The 20220-nt window shown below is 40.3% G+C and overlaps 1 protein-coding gene across 1 annotated transcript in view; it reads right to left on the reverse strand.

Annotated features, from left to right (window-relative positions):
- Window positions 1-20220, reverse strand: part of brinp3a.1 (bone morphogenetic protein/retinoic acid inducible neural-specific 3a, tandem duplicate 1) — a 318764-nt gene that overhangs the window by 65630 nt on the left and 232914 nt on the right. The window contains exons 5-6 of the mRNA XM_055164889.1: window positions 16573-16678; window positions 12091-12327 (exon numbers count right to left, since the gene is read on the reverse strand). Of these exons, the coding sequence (XP_055020864.1) occupies window positions 12091-12327; window positions 16573-16678 (343 nt within the window). The remainder of the gene's footprint in view (window positions 1-12090; window positions 12328-16572; window positions 16679-20220) is intronic.

The raw sequence follows: 20220 nt of genomic DNA on the forward strand, positions 1-20220 counted from the left end.
CATAAACTGAGCGCTCAAAAAACAGCTCGCTATTGTGCGCTGATGTGGTTCAGCTTCTGTCGGACTAAAGGACATGACTCAGTGGAATATGAGTGTTCTTTCTGTGACAGAGGGGTGTTCTGCTGATGGTGAGTCTGTTTTGTGCTTCTATCGCGTTGGAGATGGTTCATATTAAACTTTTCAAAGATTATACGACTGCAGGTCATAAGCATAGACCGTTTATATGAATGGACATATATTCTAGCATCTTAGCGTTTTAGTGGTGAATTACTGTAGACCTACATCAGCGTATCAACGGTTTCAGGCGTCCACACAGTGCCGGATCAGATTCACACTCAGATGAATTCGTGGGAGCTGGCGGCACCAGATTGTTCCATCTCTGGAGCCATTTTCAATCGGATTAGTGTGGACAAACACTGCATCTGCAACGAAAATGACTCAAATACGTACAAGTGTGGATGGAGCCTAAGGAAGACCGTTAGTGAGCAGTCGAAACTGTCAGGTATGAAAACTCTTGGTCTGAAAAATTTACTTAATAACATAAGCTAATGAACATGTTTACAGCATGTTTACAGCTCATGATAAAAAGAGACGACGGTGGTTTAAAACTAAAACGATCATAAGCGCGGATCTCTGGTTATAACCTTGACAGTGTGTATGAGGGAGGCTGAGCTAAGATGTTCGGCAAGGCTAAGCTGTGATCAATCTTCATCAAACATGTGACACTCACCAGCGCTCCTCACTAACAGCAGAAGAGCTCCACCGTGAACAGGCCCATCTCCCCTGTTCCCTTTCATTTACTCACGTTAACAAAAGCCAAAACACCACTAGCATGTAGCGCTAACCTGTACAATTACCGTGACGTTACCGCACGGAGCTGGAGCCCGACTTTCTCTCAGACAAACTTTAATCGTAGCCGTGACCGATCGTGTGCACCGCCGCACAATTCAATTCCTTACTTACTCTACTTATTGAATATTGAATACTTATTTAAAAGTTCGCTGTAAAGTTTTCAGGTGCAAGGGCCATCAAGTGCTCGTCTCCTTGGGGATGTTCTGGCTTTGTCTAGAACAGGAGTCGCCAACCTTTTTCCTCCGGTGAGCTACCTTTACAAAACAAAAATGTCAGAGAGCTACTAGTTTTAGCGGTCACAAGAAATTTAGTATATAAAAGAGCCTCAGCAAGCTTTAGATGAGGCACAGTTAGATTAGGGTGACCAGGACGTTCCTATTTACTCAGGACAGTTCCAGTTTTGAGCCCGGTGTTCCCTGTCCCAGCAGATTTATCCAAAACCAGTGATTTGAATCCGTGTATCATTTGTTCATTCGTTTTTCAATATAAAACCAAAAATAAGAAAACGATAAAACCACTGTTTTTTCATTATTTGTCTCCAAAACCAAAATGAAAAAACGGATGATTCATTTTTTTTTTAGTTTTCAATTTTGTGTTTAAATGAAGAATGGAAAAAAACCCGATAATGACCGTTTCCCATTTACGTGACTTCCGTGACTGCGATGTCGGACTTTTGCACCACATACGGACTGAATCAGGACTGATCCAGGTCCAGGAGCACACTGGGACCAGACCGGGACCAGACCAGGCCTGGTCTGGTTCCGGTCTGGTCCCGTACCTGGATCAGTCCTGGTTCAGTCCGTATGCGGCGCAAAAGTCCGACATCGCAGTCACGGAAGTCACGTAAATGGGAAACGGCTGTTATCCATTTTTTTCCATTTTTCATTGAAACACAAAATCGAAAAATGAAAAAACGAATCATTATCCATTTTTTTCATTTTGGTTTTGGAGACAAATAATGAAGAAAACAGTGTTTGTTTTTTTTTCGTTTTCTTATTTTTAGTTTTATATTGAAAAACAAATGCACGAATGATAAACGGATTATTTGTCTCAGTTTTATACAAGAAATGTCCCAGATGTCACTATTTTTGACCAATTTGATCCCTGCTAACAGTCAAGGGAGACACTAATTGTCATTTGTTTTGGTAAAATACAGAAACGCTGATGAAAAATGACCAAAACACGAGTGCAGAAACGTTTTCCTTGATTAGGCACTCGATTTGCAATTGTAATATTACCAACCACCACAAACCGAGGGTGTCCCAGTTTTTTATTTTGAAAATCTGATCACCTTAAGTTAGATACCTATAAAACATAAACCATTATCCATTTATTAGTGCACAAAGCTGGGTATCAAAATGATACATGTACAATAGTAAAACAGAAAAAAATAATTTTACTTATTCAACACAATATATATAATTTAGAAGTCCCTTGGTGAGCTACTTGGAAGGAGGTGGAGAGCTACAGGTTGGACACTCCTGGTCTAGAATGTTCCACAGTATAATGTTAAAGCAGAGGGTCCAAACTTTTGATTCTGCATACTGAAATCTGCAGTGAGTCATTCAGGTGGGTGCATATGTTCCAGCTTTGACAGAGCCTTTGTACCTTTAAACAGATTTAGAACAGTACTTTTAGGTTTGTGTCACAGTGCAAAGCGAGGTGCTCTAAAACTTATCCGACGGGAGCGTTTGCCCACCAACACCAACGCCGTGTCCTTGGATAAGACTCCACAAACCTCTCCCGCACGATGTGGTTTGTGAGCGATTGGTGAGCAGGTACTGATGGTACAGATTGGCAAACCTTGTACAGCAAGATGGATTCTTGCAATATTTGTGCGCTCACAAACTCATAAGAATCCATTTTGGCACGTTCCCGTTGGTGCAATTGGGCCCGGCCACCTGTGGGTCGGAGACGGGACCAATCACGGAGCAGCATTAAGGTTTGGGCGAATCCCTCAAGTCGGGGGGGGGACTGGCAATCTGCACGTTTTGGAAAACTCCTCAATAATTTTTCCGTGGGCGAAAAGTTCAGGGCCGTTTTTTGGGTCCCAGTTTGCCGCTGCGTCAAGTTAAGCAAAACAAGCATGACGAAGTTGACAGACGTTTTAGAACACCACACCTTTCCAGTTCTTTACTGTTTACTGTTGACCAAAACGTATTCTAAACTTTTGATTCATGAAAGTAACCAGCTTTGGCAGATATAACAGCTGAACACACTCGTGGCTCGTTCTTTTTACAACAGAAATCAAATATTCTTCAGAAAGTTGTCTGTTGCAGAGAAGTTCCCATAAATGTGTGGCACTTGTAGGTTGTTTCACTCTTCTGTCCAGTTCATCCCAAAACCAGCTCGATGGGGTTTAAGTCTGGACAATTTGCTGGACACTCCATGTTTTCAAGTTTACCATCTTGTTGTTTTTTGTTTTTTTTCTAAGGTAGTTTTGGCAAAGCTTGGACTTGTGTTTTGTTATCCTTTATCTTTTGTAACCTCTGGCTGTTCAGTATTTACCTTTGTTCTCATTTCAAGCTTTTCACTGGACTTACACGACTTGAATTGCAATAAACTGGAAAAATAAAGGTGTTCTAAACTAAAACTTTTGACCGGTAGTGTACTTCAGCTAAAACACAGACTATTTTGTTTGTGAAAAATGTGCAGAAGGAAAAAGCTTCATGCATTAGTGTTAGAACGTGCTAATAGGTCCTGATCTCTTTCGGCGAGAGTCGTCCCAGATTGATGTGTAGAACCTGACAGGGCTCCACACATCCATCAAACATGAGCCGGGTTATAGACTGGCAGCCTGGCTATGGAACTATAACATACCGCCATGTACGGAGAGAATGCATGTAGCATTTTAAAGCACCTTCACTATATGGAAAGGTCATATGTTCCTACACTCTTCTGGCTGGATACTGCAGTGCTTTAAGTGCCACTCCTCCATTTTGGCTCCAGCTGAACTCGGTGGCTCTGAAGCTGTGGGACCTGCAGCATGTTTGGCCTCTTCTAAATGAGCCAGAACGGTCATTTAAATGTGGGTCAGGACACTGTTATCGGGAGCTCTGCAGTCACCTCGTAAAGCACACAGGTTAACAAATACAGTGTTCAGAAATGACTCACAGCGTACTGAGTGTCCCGAGGTCCGGTCTCTGAGCTTCACCGACGGACAGACAGCAGCGAGTGGGAGGAAGTTACGTTTACTCAGATATATTAAGTGGATTGAACTTGTACAGTCAATTAAGTGAGGATTAAACAACGAGGAGCAGAACGTTACGCTGTTTTAACGCACTGGAGTAGAGTCTAGAACAGAGGTGGGCAAACTTTTTGGCTCGGGGGCCACAAAGGGTTCTAAAATTTGAGGGAAGGAGCAGCAGATGGATGAAGGGAGAGAAAAAAATAAGATGAGATATGGAGAAAACCTGTGCTTGAATTTCAATTGAAAGTCACTACAAAGCATCACAACAAAATATCTGTCTTTCTAAAACACTGAAAATTAAATTAATAAAATACTTTTTTTTTTTTTTTTTTAAATTACTAACAGTTGGATCTGGTCAAGCGGTAACGAAGGGAAACAGGGGCAGATTTTTTACATTCAAATTGCTCTTATTCAGAAACTAGAGGGACTATTGAAATAAGTAAAGTATCAGAATGTAGGAAAGAGTTACACTCCAACAGCGTAAATTTAAACCTGTGATATTCTTTCAAGTTGTTGACAAAAAATTTTAAAACTCATGTCGGTAACGGAGGGAATGAAATATGCAGCACTTTTTGGGCAATAAATACAAACAGTGATAACTAGTGGTTCTCACTTACATATCCTTAACAAACTGGTTTGAATATTTGCTTCATATAGTTTTCCACCATATGGTACAAGATTAGATTAAAAAACCTTTTTGAGTAATGAGATTTTTTATTAAGAAAGGTCATGGTAACGGAGGGAAAAGTAACAGAGGGAAAATTGTGCAAGCAAGTAGAAGGTGCATGATTTTGTATAATTTGTCAACTTTTTTTCCCGAAAACTTTAATATTACTTCAAAATGAAAGGAAACTATTTCTATAAAATATGTCAGTCCTTCCAAGCAAATTTTTATCATTTTAAATACATTTTTATTTTATTTTTTAAATCATGTACTTTCATTAACAGTTCAAAGATCAAATAACACAAGATATGATGAAATACATCCATTTATTTACATGATTTGCAGGTCTTTGAAATTTGGGAAATAATTTTTGTTCCATGTTTCATACAAGGTCTGTTTAAAACGTATGTAACTTTAGAACCAAAAATGGTACAGAAAAAAGGTAAACAGTTTCATAAACTAGAGTACATATGTATCTGTTCAATACATTTTTATATCAGATACATTAACTTGAATTTTTGGCCTTGCTGTTTACTTCTGCTTGACTGGGCCCAGTTACTATTTTAAAGCACTGAAAGTTCTGTTCTCCTTCAGGATATTATCATCGTCTCTCTCCTCCTGACTGTCTGTATTTCAAAAACGGTAGAAGATGTAGATCTATTTCTATTCATTGTGCTTCCCCAGTGCTAAAACTCAACAACGACCAACGCAAGGACAGAACAGTGACAGCGTGCCAGTCTGCGAGCAACGTGTTATATTTGATCTGGTGCACATTGTTTATAATGAGCGCATGTACATGCACATCAGTATCCCGGTTACGATCAGTTTTTTTGAGTCATGGTGCATGTATACGCACCATCCCGGTTACTGCAATGTAGTGCGAATGTCTAGAACACAATGACGTGCAGAAAAGCTTGGCAAAAGAAGAAATTCAATTTGTCAACTGGACAAACGTTCCTTTTGGTTGAATACGTTTCGCGGCTTGGATGAGGAAAAAGGAAACTTTCAACCAAAAAGAAAGTTTTGTCCAGTTGACAAATTGAATTTCTTCTTTTTCCATGGATTCTACCTGGACTGAGGGATTGTACACACATCTTGAGAAAATAGAAAAATTACACAGTGCACCTTTAAGTCTGTCTTCATGCTTTATTAATGGAAATTAAAGTATAGTTATTATAAAATGATACCTAATAAACAGTGGTGGATGAAGTACTAAGTTTTGTTACTAAAAGTACAGATACCGGAGCGCAGTAAAAGTAAAACTATCATGAAAAAATCTGCTCAAATAAAAGTACCCATTTAAAAATGTACTTAAAGAATTAAACGTAAAAGCATTTTGGGCATATTTTGAGATCTAATAAAGCTTCAAATGTACAGATTTTTATACAGATTTGTGCAGACTTTTGGTTCAACAGAAACAATTTAAAGGTAATAGAAATAGTTTTTTTGTTTTTGTTTTTCCTTGCTATTTTTCTTTGCATATTTTTGTTTCCTCAGACTGTGAACATGTTAAAATAAACCTCTCAGCCTTTTCAGCGGGTCTCAGAAACTTCGTTATATAAATGATAGATCAGCTATTGAGCTTTTTACAGTGCTTGTCTCGAAGAAAGCACAAAGTTTCTAAGCGATACCTGTAATTTAGTTGTTGTGAAATAAATTAATAATTCATTGTCTCTGTCGTAAGAATATACAAGCCTTTCTTTTCTGTCCTATATTATGCAAAATTGACTCTTGTGAGCTTTAAACCAATTTTTTTATGTTGTTATCTCCCGAAAAACAGACCTGGAGTTGTGTTTTGTTTTATTCATACAAGTTTGAGTAACTCTTTATTATTAGTCTACATCTCCAAAGCTCAAAATGCAGGATTTGAATCACTGAATGAAACAAAACACAACTCCAGGTCCTGTTTGTGATGAGGAAACACTATAACATGGATCAGAAAATAGCTTATACGAACCCTTTTAAGATTCCAACCGCCTTTGCAGACTATTTCAGATGATTTTTGCTTGTGTTTGGGGTTAGACGTTTTGACAGAGTAAATCGCAGGTTTCACGGAAAAGCACTGAGTTCACCAGGCTGCAGCAGGTCAATAAGAGCACGGCTAAATTGCACTATTGGCTCCTGAGGATTTGTGCGTCGATGTGTGGAGTAGCTGCATGCTGATCAGAGAATGGGCCATATATCTGAGGAAACATCATTTTAGAGCTTGTCTGGAAATCCAATAGGCCATAAGAATGTACTATGAGCGTCTGTAAGCATTTCCATTGTGAGTTTTATGCGTAAGGATATAATATAAGACAGTTTAAGGAGCCATGCTGAGTCCAAATTACTTGTTAATAATGTTTTTGTTGAGTTCATGGTGATCGTATAAGTTTCAGGTAGCCATTTTTTCCAAGAATAACAATTTCACAAGTAAATTTCCCTGCTTTAAAATCAATGACAAATCTATGCCAATGCTAGAATATGTCCTGCTTTTATATATTTATGGAAAATGGCCATGTGGGAGCATGGAGGACGTAGGCTTGTGGGTGGAGCCTTGGACAAGAGCGTGCTGTTAACCGTAAGGAGGGTTTGAACAGTGCCTGGAGATCACTAGATTACTGTATTTTCTGGCCAATTGGGCGTGCTCTTAAGCCTCTAACCCTATCAAAAAACGACTGCGCGCCCCACAATCCAGAGCGCCCTATACACGAATCCACTCGGGTGTCCCAGCAGGACTTTAGTAAACTACAAAGCCGCACCACCCACAGAACACGCAAACACACACGGAGCAGACAGCGACCGCACAGTAGAGATGCGCGGATGGGCTATTTTTAAATCCGCAACCGCAACATACACTCATCATCCACCCGCTGTCCATTTTGCACCCGCCCACCACCCGCCGATTGATTTTAGATTTTAGAACAATCATACAGCAAACAAACTAAGGAGCCTCGATAAAAATGCAAACTCTATAGCTCATTCATTCCAAAATTCGCTCAGCGTGTATGTTCGCATTCTTAATTGTCCGTAACAACCCCAGACTTACCTGGTTTTCTTGCGCAGCTAATTAATTGACAACGTTTTCCGACTAGGCTATTTTTGAACCTTCTTACCTTCGTGTTGGATGTTGTTACATTCTGAACATTCTGCCATTGCCCAATGTTATTTCAAAGTCATAGCCTCACTCCATCGGTCTTTCTTTAAGTTTTAAATACCCCGAGTGGTAGTCTACGCTATAATGTCTGCGTGTTTTAAAATATATCTGATATCGAAACAAAACAAAAAAAAGCATAACTAAATAAATATGGCCCTATAGCCACTTATGTGTTGGCAAACAGCTGAAATAAATTAGAAATAATAAAATAAACTGCATATAATATGTGCCTCAACCTTAACCTTCAGAACATAAAAACGAGGTCAAATGGGCTACTTAAGGACATGACGTATACTTCATACTACAAGCATAGACAATGAGACTCGTCTTTTCAGATGTAGGTAACAATACTAACAATAATTTTTTTTTTTTTTTTTTTTTTTAGTAGTTAAACCGCCACCCGCCCGAATTTAATTAAAATATAATTTTTCGTCACGTCATCCGCCCGACCCGCGGATTAACCGCGGATACCGCGGTTGTAACCGCAATCCGCGCATCTCTACCGCACAGCGAAAAACACCCACAGACACACTCATCACTCCACGCCGACGAGGAACGGAACGAAGGAACGAACCGAAAAAGCGAGTTCAATGTGCCACTTCTAGACGCAACTGAACAACTGAGTCACTGCGAACACGCCGACAATCCAGCGGTCCCAGACAGCACCCTCCCTACACGCCACAACTGAACAAAGCCCAGAGTCACCGTGAACGTGCCAAACAAAGTCCGACTGACCCATCCAACTGCTGTGTTTCATTTAAAGTCCAGTGCGGTTTATTTGTGAAAAAAGTTTGAAAACAGACCTTTTAATGACAGTGCATCTTATAATCCAGAGCGCCTAATAGTGAGGAAAATACGGCACTCAAACATAGATGCATGGACAACATCTAAGGCTACGTTCAGACTGCAGGGCTTAATGCTCAATTCAGGTTCTTTTGTGAAATCTGATTTGTTTGCGAGGTTGTTCACATTTCCAATTAAATATGACATGTATGTGATCTCCAGTGTTAACTTTAAACGCTCCAAAAGTGTCCAGCATGCGCAAGACACGACGACGTGACATGCAGCGAGTGTGCTCAGTGTTTACGGAAGTCGCCTAAACGTGGATGTGAGCATTGAGCACCTGGAGATTCTAAAGTTGCTGTCGTACCGGAGCCAGAACATGTCCAGCTTATTTGTTTTAAGGAGGAGATTGAGAAAGAGAAGGATGAGGTTTTTGGCCGTGGTGTTTTGTGGGGCAGTGGTAGCAATGTCCGTAGAAAGGAACATGTGGGTGCCGAGTCAAAGCCAGGAGTGGTGGGATTGTTATGTGCTTCACTGCTTCACTGCTTCACTGACACGGTGTGGCGGGGCTCTATTAAAAACTTAGGCAAGATCGAGATTCTGAGTGCAGGTGGTTTATTGTGCCAGTGTCCAAAGTGCAAAAATCCCAAAAACAGTGCAGAATATTTACAGTGAGCAAAACAATCCAAAAAGTATTTACAGTGAAGAATCAGGGTCGAGTCTAGCGTTAACTGTCCCCTTTAAGAATCTGTACAGCACAACCGACGTTACCTGCTCTGTAACCGGTGGCAAACTGATTAACAGCCAGGAACGGCTCCCCTTTATACTCCCCTGACTCCTCCCACTGAGCAATATATCAAAATCATTCTAAAGACAAACAATTTAACCATAAATCTACCTTGTCTATGCTACGTTGAGCACACAGTAATAATGTACATTAAATGTCAAAAATAATAGCTGAAAAATTTAAAGAAAATCATATTGCATAATGCGCGTCACATGGTCAGCACCACGGCGCGAACAGCGCCTATTTCAACTACCAGGAAATAGTGGCTCGGTTTGGCAGAGGCGCCACGTCGAAGGAGAGAGAGACGGCGTCATCGGACAGGTACGAGACAAGTATGAAATAAATTACTCTAACGCGCTCAAGTGTGCACCCTTGGCGAATTAGTAACGGAGGAAAGAGGGGAGAAGGCGATAATAGTGAATACGGCGTGAATGAATGAAACAGCGGGGAAACGGGGAATGAACTCGTGTGTGCGGGATGACTCAGCGTGTGTGCGCGCGGGCACGCCAGTGCAGACCGCGGTTACGTGTAGAGGAGAACGTCACCTAAAATCATAGACGGACTGGCTCCGTCACACACGGATTTCATACACAATTTTCTTATGACGAGAAGAACGTTTGTGTACTTTTGTGAGCACCTACTTGTACCACTCTCGCAGGAGGAAACATGTCTTTAGTGGCCTATTCCAGTGAGCAAACTCATCGGCTTTGGGTTGTATTGGCTTGCAACAGGTGCTTGTTATTGTGTTGTTATGATGTGTAGGTGGAATGAATGCGCATGTCAAAAGATCGGATATGTATTGGTTTTAGGAGCACATATCCAAGTGGCCTGGGTCGCATTTGAAAAAAATTGGATCTGTGTTGTTCAGACTGTCATTAAAAGATCAGATACAGGCCATATAGGGGCAAAAAAATCAGATTTGGGTCACTTCAGGCTGCAGTCTGAACGTAGCCTTTTTATTATTTTTGGGGGGATTTTGCTTAATACGTGCATGCAGGATTTGAACTCCTAAGCTTCTGGCTGCAAAGAAACCGCTCTACCATCAGAACTGCAGTAGCTCCATAATTTCACATAATCCACACATCATTGTGTATTGAAATGACAAATTACTGTAGTTGGTCTTTGACAGATTGTCTCAGATGATTTTCTGATGTGAAACCCATGATAATGATACATGAATCCACATCACCTTCATATCAGTAAATGGTTTGAGAAAATTACTTTTATAGACAAATGTGTCTCAGCACAGATTGTTCCTCATGATCAGATATTAAGCACACATAGCTCTTTGCACTGCCACACATAAATCCAATCTCTTCTAAATTATGCAGAAACTCAACCAGGAAGAGCGTTTTTCCTTGTTTCTGTCTCTCAGACAATCATAGACCTTTCCCGTGTCAAAAGAACGCCTGCAGTCAGTGCACCAGATGGGACATTGCCTACAACTTTCAAAGGTGGATAGCATAAGCCACCAAATATCACAAATCTATGGGGAAAAAAATGTTATTTAGGCGTCTCACAACTGCTTGACCATCTCACACTGTGCAGTCCAGTGGTGCCGGTGGAGGTGCTATGCTGTTCTGGATTCTCTCTGTTGAGAGTTTTGCTGGATGCTGGAGCCGACCGCAGCCTTTTCCTTGATAACAGGTTGATTATTGCACAAGCACATGATCTCGAGCACGCAGCTTTCATAGGCGGAAGTGAGCATGGAGACGATTCCGGCTCCACATGATCCTGGTGTTTTTATTTCACTATTTTGTCCATTAAGAAATTCCTATTCCTAATGGCAAAAAGAGAAACTGAAGTTTATTTTTCCTCAGACAGATAACCCAAGCTGCTTCTTTAGCTCTGTTCAGATGCTGGTGGACACTTTTATCTGCCTGAGGAGTAGTAGTAATAGTAGGAGGAGGAGGGAGGAGTAATTTCATTGTTGTTAGCTCCTCCCTTCAGACAGGCAGTGTCCACCAGCATCTGATTCAGAACTGAAGAAGCAGCTTGGATAATCAGAGAAACGTATTTGACCAAATAAAATTTTGTCCAGTTGACAAATTGAATTTCTCCTTTTGCCATAGACTCTACCTGGAAAACTGAGGGATTGTACACGCTCTTATTCCTAAAAAAAAAACTAAGGGCCTGTTTACATGAGAACGCTTGTGGGTAAAAACGACAAAATATTTTATCGGATGTGGCTTTCGTTTAGACGGTGATGGCATTTTTGGGGATTAAAAACACAAAAATCTTGAACCACCCTCCAGACTGAAAATATTGAATAAGCTCCGCCGTAGCGTTTCCATCTACACTGCCCAAGATGCAAAACTCTGGTCAGATCTGCTCACTTCGCGTACAAGTTTACATTACATACATGACCACGTAGCATCACCACCTAGTGTCGCCACCTAGCTGCCTGGCATGCATACCCAACTGAATTCCACACACTTTTGCGTCACCGTATGCACACAGATTTCCTCCTGAAAACACTCGTCTAAACGTGGAATAAAAAGTGAAGACATGATGCCACTTTTACGTCTTCTGTTCAGACCGTCATCATATAAACGTAGCCTAAGATCCACATTTGCTCCTGTAACTGCAGCCTCAGTGAGCTTCATTTGACTGGAGCCGAACACACTCTCACACTCTCTTAGTCCACTTCTTTCTACAGCCTACGATTAGTTCTTTACCTGACTCCTCAAAGTCGTGGTTGGCTAGAGTCCAGGCCTCCCGGATCTGCAGCAGGCTGGTCTCCATGGCTTTGAGCTCCACGGCGGGGCAGTTGCAGTGGGGGAAGTCGGGTCCACACGCGCACCAGCAGTCATTGTCCCGGCACACCAGAGAGCCCTCCTCGTTACAGCCAATGTAGCTCAGAGCCGCCTCCACGAACCGGGCCCTCAGGTACTCAGGAAGCACCGACTGCAGGCCTGGAGGGAAAAAAGCGATGGAGATTTTTCATTATTTTAAACATACATAAATGCAAACGTAGGTTACTGAGTTGGTCTTGTATTGATACTTTGCAGTGGCATCGCGCTGGGGGTGTTCTACACGTATCTGTATCTGAATGTTCAGCAGTTACCATGGAGACACACTACGCACGTACAGTAGCAAACACTGTCAAAAAAGGTTGTCTGAAAACTCAAAAAAGAATCCAAAATCGATTTAAACGGCACATTTTCATTAATCTGAGCATTCACGGTCCTATTTAGGAGTTTGATTTTCAACAAAAAGGTGAGTGTGATGACTGAAAAACTGTTGATTAATGCGAGCGAGCTTGTAACTGTAAATTTATGTGTGAGACTTGACGGCACAAATCATCTCACCTCTTGTAGTTCCAGATAATTCAGTTCTTTTTGGTCAGATTGTGTTAAAATAAAGCTCAGATTAAAGGTTAACAGAGCTTCAGACAGAGCAGAGCCTACAGTTAACATCACACCCCCACGAAATGTTGACGACATTAAAGTAGTGTTGTCACGATACTAAAATTTTAGATTCAAACTCAATTTCAGAACTAAGGAATAGACTCCAAACCACACTGATAATAAAACAAAACAAAGACAAAGAAAAAAAAACAATTCTTGAAACAATAGAATGTGATTTTCAACATTAAATCACAGTAATTTCTTTTCTATTCCCATGTGGTCTTATATCCATGTAATCCTCAGTGGTCCTTCCATATTGGTCCATGGGCGTAAACTACACAGCAAAAACGGGAGGGTTAAAATTTGAGGGTAAAATATTTCAGAGTTGTTTTTAACACCAAAAGTGTTATTTTAACTATTTGAAAGTTAAATGGGGTTTCGAGTTGGGGTTATTTGCCAGAGTTGATGTGGTTGAGGTTAATTCAACTTCCCTTAGTGTTAATTCAGCTTCTCTTAGTGTTAATTTGGCTCCTCCCATTCACCACTTCAAACTCTTGTGAGAGAAGACCAGTTTGAACCAGTTTTGTACATAATTTCATCTTAAATGAACTAAAATAAAAATAAAATTAAATAAAACGCCTCTGTGTGTTCTTTAACTAAATCAGGAATAACTCTATAAAGTGTTTACTCTCAAAATGTGAATATAACTCTGGATTTCGGGGTTAAACAGGAACTTTGGTCCAGTGTTAATTAACATTTCCAAAAAATGTTAAATTTACTCTAGAACAGTCAACCACAGTGAGCGTGCTCTGTGTTTACAGAAGTTGTCCACACATGGACGTGAGCATTGAGCACCTGGCGATTTTAAAGTTCCTCTCGTACCGGAGCCAGAACATGAACAACTTACTTGTTTTAAGGAGGAGATTGAGAAGGAGAAGGACGAAGTTTTTGGTCGTGGTGTTTTGTGGGGCAGCGGCATATGGATGCGCAGACGTAGAAAAGAGTGGTGAGTGGTGATGTGCTTCACTTCAGTGACACGGAGTTCAATTTTCGCCTACTTCAGCGCAGAATAGTGACGTTTGTGGCTTGTTGATAACGTGTAGGTCGAATGAATGCGCTTTGACCGTTCAGACTGAAGTCGCATGTCAAAAGATCAGATATGTATCAGTTTTAGGACCACATATTGAAGTGTCCTGGGTCGCATTTGAAAAAATCTGATCTGTGTCGTTCAAACTGTCATTAAAAGATCAGATACAGGTCATATAAAAATCGTATTTGGGTCACTTCAGGCTGCAGTCTGAACGCAGCCTTAGTTAAACCTTCTTATCTATTTTACATTTTAAATTTTCACTAAGTCAGTTCCATAAAGTAAACATAAAGCGATCTTTTTAGGCACATTCACTCATTAAATCATGCTAATTGTGGTAAACTAAAGTGAGATGCACTTAAAGCACAACACGACTGTCTATTTGCTCTTTTTATCACCTCCTCTGCCTCTTGTAAATGCAACCACTCGAAAAAAATCACCTAGAGTCAAGTGTCTGTATTACTGAGGTCTGAAAAGGAGAGTGGTCTTTTGGTTTACGTCATGTTTATTTCAGCATCCAATAAAAAGATATGATTTCCTTTCCTGCCATAAGGAGGAGCAGTGCTCCTTTTTTCAGAAATGCAAAGTTTAAAGGTTCTATATTTCCCAAAGTTGACTCTTCTGAGCTGTAAAGGTGCACTGCGTAGCTTTTTTGGTGGAGGGTCCGTCAAATGCTTTTCTTCTTGGAGATGTTATTGCTTTGACTGGAAGGTTTCACAGTGTGGGATTAAACCTTTCTATCTTCAGAGACCAAACCAGGCCAAGTTGCAAGCCAAATAATTGTATTTAAGTATTTTTAAGCTATAAAACCATGTGTAATTGAATAAATGTAAGGTAGAGCTGTTTAATGTCATACTGCGGAACATTCCAGGCAGAGCAGTGACACAATGCACCTTCAAGTCATGTTACAATATTGTTTCCTCATCAAAAACACACCTTGAGTTGTGTTATGTTTCATTCACACATGTTTAGTAACTCTTTATTATTAGTCTGTCTACATCTCCAAGCCTCAAAATTCTCTGTTCCACCTTATGATGTCATGAAGTCATGGAATTTTAGACATAGGGCCTCATTTCCAAGTGAGTCAGAGTGTTGAAGACGTGCGGAGACACTTTTTTAAATATTCCATCCAGTCCTTGTATTTGCAGAGGTCGCTGGTGCTAGGCTAGTGCATGTCAATGGCCATAGTTATCCTGCCATTAAAAACAGTCTTACCCACTCCACAAAACACCCAAAACAAATCTATTATTACACCAGACTGTCCATGTGAATGTCTATGTTGATTGAATCATTTTAGTAGTAAAACCATCTTTGCATTTGAAGGATTTATGTCTGAGCAGCAGCAGAGAGTTGTACTTCCTGATAGAAAGCTCGGCAGCGGCGGACTGATATATGAGAAAATAGTCCCTCAACATGCGACGATTCAAGCGACACAACGTTAGTTTTATTTCAAACATTATTCTATCAACACAAACATTTACATGGACAGTCTGGTGTAATAATAGATTTGTTTTGGGTGTTTTGTGGAGTGGGTAAGACTGTTTTTAGTGGCAGGATAACTATGGCCATTGACATGCACTAGCCTAGCACCAGTGACCTCTGCAAATACAAGGACTGGATGGAATAATTAAAAAAAAAAAAAATTCCACACGTCTCCAACACTCTGGCTCACTAGGAAATGAGGCCCTATGTCCAAAATTCTAAACTGTCGCTTTCACATTTTGTTCAGTATAATTTGGCAATTCCAGGGCTGAAATAATCCAACTGATCCTAGTGTAGGTGTATGGAGTTTAAAAACACAGTGGAGCACTACTGTATTACCACATGACATCACAAGGTGGAAGAGAGTGTTTTCAGTTTGAGAGGAGAACTCAGCCTAAATATTCAGATTTTATGTGCATGAAACAAAACACAACTCCAGGTCTGTTTGTGATGAGAAAACAACATTATAACATGCTTCAGATCAAAAAATACCTTAAAGCTGCACTGTGTAACTTTTTGTTGAGGGTCCGTCAACTGCTTGTTGCTATGGATATGTCATTACTGTGCCTGGGATGTTCCACAGTATGACATTAAACAGCTCTGCCTTACATTTATTCAATTATAGATGGTTTTATAACTCAAAAATACAAACAAAACTCCACAGATTTGACCTGTAACTTCATCTGGTTTGGTCTCCATGAAGATAGAAAGGTTTAATGCCATATTATGAAACATTCCAGACAAAGCAATAACATCTACATGGAGAAAAGCATTTGACGGACCCTCCATCAGAAAAGTTACACAATGCACCTTTTAATATAGGCAACCCATGTCCAGTTGTAAATGTAAAACGTTTTAACTCTGTAACAGGCTGCACACAGTTCCTGCATACAAAACATTAACAGGAAAACATACCTAGATATTTTTGTTATTATTTCAAGTCCAGAGGGCATAACACGGAGACCGAAAACACACCGTACCCATCCTCCAGTACGCTCAAATTCATTTCAAATTTTCATGTACTACTCTTTCCTCCCCGATGTCATTATACTTTCAGGGTCTCACTCACTTTGGCGCTACACGAGCATGAACGGGGACCAGAAATAAATAAATAAAGCTAGAGTGATTGTAGCTTAATTCACGGAGACACGTTCACGGCGCGTATATGAGCCCTCGCCAGCGAAATGTAGCGCTGACAATTCCATCAGAAATTGGTGCAGCTTCAATTACGGGGAGCCAACCTTGCAAATGAATCTTGTTTTCGGGGCTCTGGACCAAAACGGAGCTGACAGAATCCAGGTTGTCATAGTTACTGCATCCGAGGGGGCCCGTCCTGGTCTCCGTCACCTAAAGGAGAGAAGAGAGGAAGAGGAGAGAATGTTACGGGGGATTCAGTAGTAGGTAGTGCTCGGTTACATTGACTTAAGAAGCGTTTAGAAGCAACTGGACTTCGCAGAGTAGCTTTAGGACATAATATTTCACAGTAGTTTGGTAATATATTTGACATTGTAGCAGTACTTTTACTTAATAGTTTTGGACCCTCTTCAAATCTTTATGTTGACAATAAAATAAACAAGCAAGCGGTTTTGCATTTTGTTCCCATTCTGTGCCGAAAATGAACCGAACCGTGACCTCAAAACCGAGGTACGTACCGAACCGTGATTTTTGTGTACCTTAATAGAGTGTGTTTCCATGCACATCAGTATCCTGGTTATTATATTCGGGATATGATGTTTACATGAACGCTAAGAAACCGGGATAGTCATTTCGCTGTGTAAATTATCAAATTTAGTATCCTGGTTACTTGACACAATCTTACAAATGCGCAAGAGCTTCATTTAACTTAATTTAATTTAATAAACCAGGAAAAATACAAACAACCATGAGCTCCTTTAGCATAGGAATATCGGGAGTTTCCTAACCAGCGGTAAAAAGCTATGAGGTATCCCACAGTCCACTGCACAGATCAAACCGAACGTTTCCAAACACACTGCAGCAGATTATTAATTAAAATCGTCTGCATAAAAAAACTCAACTTTACAACATATAAACCATAATCACTACAGAGCCACATCAGACTTTTTGAAAATATAATTCAGTTTTGCCACATTTGTTTACATTTTACAGAAATGAAATTTAAAACCAAATGGCTAATTTGCATAAACTATAAGCGCTGAAAAAACGTCTCTTTCCTTGTGCGCTGATGCGGTTCAGCTTCTGTCGGACTAAAGGACATGACTCAGTGGAATATGACTGTTCTTTTTGTGACAGAGGATGTGCTGATGATGGTGAGTCTGTTCTGTGTGTATATCATATGATCATACGTGTGCAGGTCATACGAGTGCAGATTGTACGTGTGCAGGTTTAGTGCAGCTCTTTATTTTACAGTCATTTCACTCATGTACAGTTACTTTATTTATGTCGCTACTGTTGTGATGAAAAGACTGAAATGTGTCTTGTCTTGTCTTTTGAATGCATGCGCACTCGACTTTATGTTGCAGTAACTGGCACACTGCGTTTACATGCCACAGTATCCCAGTTATTGTGTGAATATACCAGCTACAGTATCCCGGTTTCTCATAACCGGGATACTGCCTTATTCGGGACACTGAAACCGGGATACTGCGTCTTCATGCACCATGAAGAAATCGGGATACTCAAAGGATAACCATGGCCACTGACATGCGCTAGCCTAGCAACAGCGACCTCTGCAAATACAAGGACTGGATGGAATAATAAAAAAAAAATGTTTCCACACGTCTCCAACACTCTGGCTCACTAGGAAATGAGGTCCTATGTCCAAAATTCTAAACTGTCGCTTTCACATTTTGTTCAGTATAATTTGGCAATTCCAGGGCTGAAATGATCCAGCTGATCCTAGTGTAGGTGTATGGAGTTTAAAAACACCGTGGAGCACTACTGTATTACCACATGACATCACAAGGTGGAAGAGAGTGTTTTCAGTTTGAGAGAAAAACTCAGCCTAAATATTCAGAGTTTGTGTGTATGAAACAAAACACAACTCCTGGTCTGTTTGTGATGAGAAAACAACATTATAACATACTGTAGATCAGAAAATACCTTAAAGCTGCACTGTGTAATTTTTTTGTTGAGGGTCCGTCAACTGCTTGTTGCTATGGGTACGTCATTGCTCTGCCTAGAATGTTCCACAGTTTGACATGAAAGAAATCTACCTTACATTTATTCAATTATAGACGGTTTTATAACTCAAAGATTTCAGATTTCACCTGTAACTTGGTCTGGTTTTACTGAAACTGGGATACTGCGTCTTCATGCACCATGAAGAAACCGGGATACTCTAAAAACCCAATCATAACCGGGACACTGATGTGCGTGGATACACACTTATAGAGACACATGTAGAACACCCCCAGCGTGATGTCACTGCTGAGTGTCAATAGGTTACAGAACGAGGCTTTGAAATGTGTCTGCAAACAGCATGCGAACCGCAAATGTCCCTTCACCGTTTAAATTTCATTCCACAGCACAAAACGATCACATACCAGAAAAAGCCTTAAATTGTCCAATACCTTCACATTTCACCTGAAGCGCTCTCCTCTGCATCATTAGTGATTTTAACATTTTGTTCTCAGTTCCGCGGTGGGCTTTTAAACCACGGAACTCAAAAGTGGAGTCATGATGTGCCGGTAAATGTGCGCCTGAGTCAATGTGGTAATTTAAAGAGTCGTGTGGCGGAGCGAGGGCAGAACAATACAAGTGCAATGTGACCACACAGGAGACTATTTAAAGGGGCACTGCGCAAATTTTCCGGTGGACGGTGCGCTACCTGCTTGTCTCCATGGAGATGTGATTGCTCTTCCAGGAATATTCCATGGTACGACATTAAACAGATCCATCAACATTTACTCATTATGGGTGTTTCTGTTGCTCAAAAATACAATAATTCCTTCTGTGAATAGAGACGACTCTCCACAGATCTGAACTATTTTAGCGTAGTGTTGTAATTTGCTGGTTTAATCTATGCTGTGGAACATTCTAGACACAGCAATAACATTTCCACGACTACAAACAGGTCCACGACAAATGCTGCACAGTGCACCTTCAAAAACACAATGAAAAAAAACCCCAAGATGCCAAAGTAAAGCGGTGATTTGTGGATAAAAAGAACACTTGGTTTTCACTTAAGAATTTGTGGCAAAAAAATTTTGTGGCAAAGAGGTGAAAAATGCCTTCCCAACTGTGGAAACTCCTGAGTAAATTACTGCTACTTATTATAATTTTTACTACTTCTACTGCATTAAAGCCTTCAGAGACCAATTTGTCATCCTGCTACAATTGACATGTTAATACTGGAAAGTAACGTGTCTGTCAAACTGTTTCACTGTGTAAGTGTTGCCGCACGATGCTGATCAGCACCAAAATTATTCTATATCATTTCAAACACCATGATGACTAGGCCTTGGTAAGGTGTTCTTATAATGGATGGAAGTCTGGGGAAAATCCTCCAAAAATGGGTCCGGTCAAGTAGTAACGGAGGGAAACGGGCAGATTTTTTACATTCAAATGTCTCTTATTCAGAAACTAGAGGGACTATTGAAATAAGTAAAGTATCAGAATGTAGGAAAGAGTTAACACTCCAACAGGGTAAAGTTAAACCTGTGATATTCTTTCAAGTTGTTGACAAAAATTTTTTAAAAACTCATGTCGGTAACGGAGGGAATGAAATATGCAGCACTTTTTGGGCAATAAATACAAACAGTGATAACTCTTGGTTCTCACTTACATATCCTTAACAAACTGGTTTGAATATTTGCTTCATATAGTTTTCTACCATATGGTACAAGATTAGGTTGAAAAACCTCTTACTTTTTGAGTCATGAGATTTTTTATTAAGAAAGGTCATGGTA

Source organism: Boleophthalmus pectinirostris, unplaced genomic scaffold (genome assembly GCF_026225935.1).
Source record: "Boleophthalmus pectinirostris isolate CB_2022bp ecotype Guang Dong unplaced genomic scaffold, ASM2622593v1 HiC_scaffold_7, whole genome shotgun sequence".
Classification (NCBI taxonomy): Eukaryota; Metazoa; Chordata; class Actinopteri; order Gobiiformes; family Gobiidae; genus Boleophthalmus; species Boleophthalmus pectinirostris.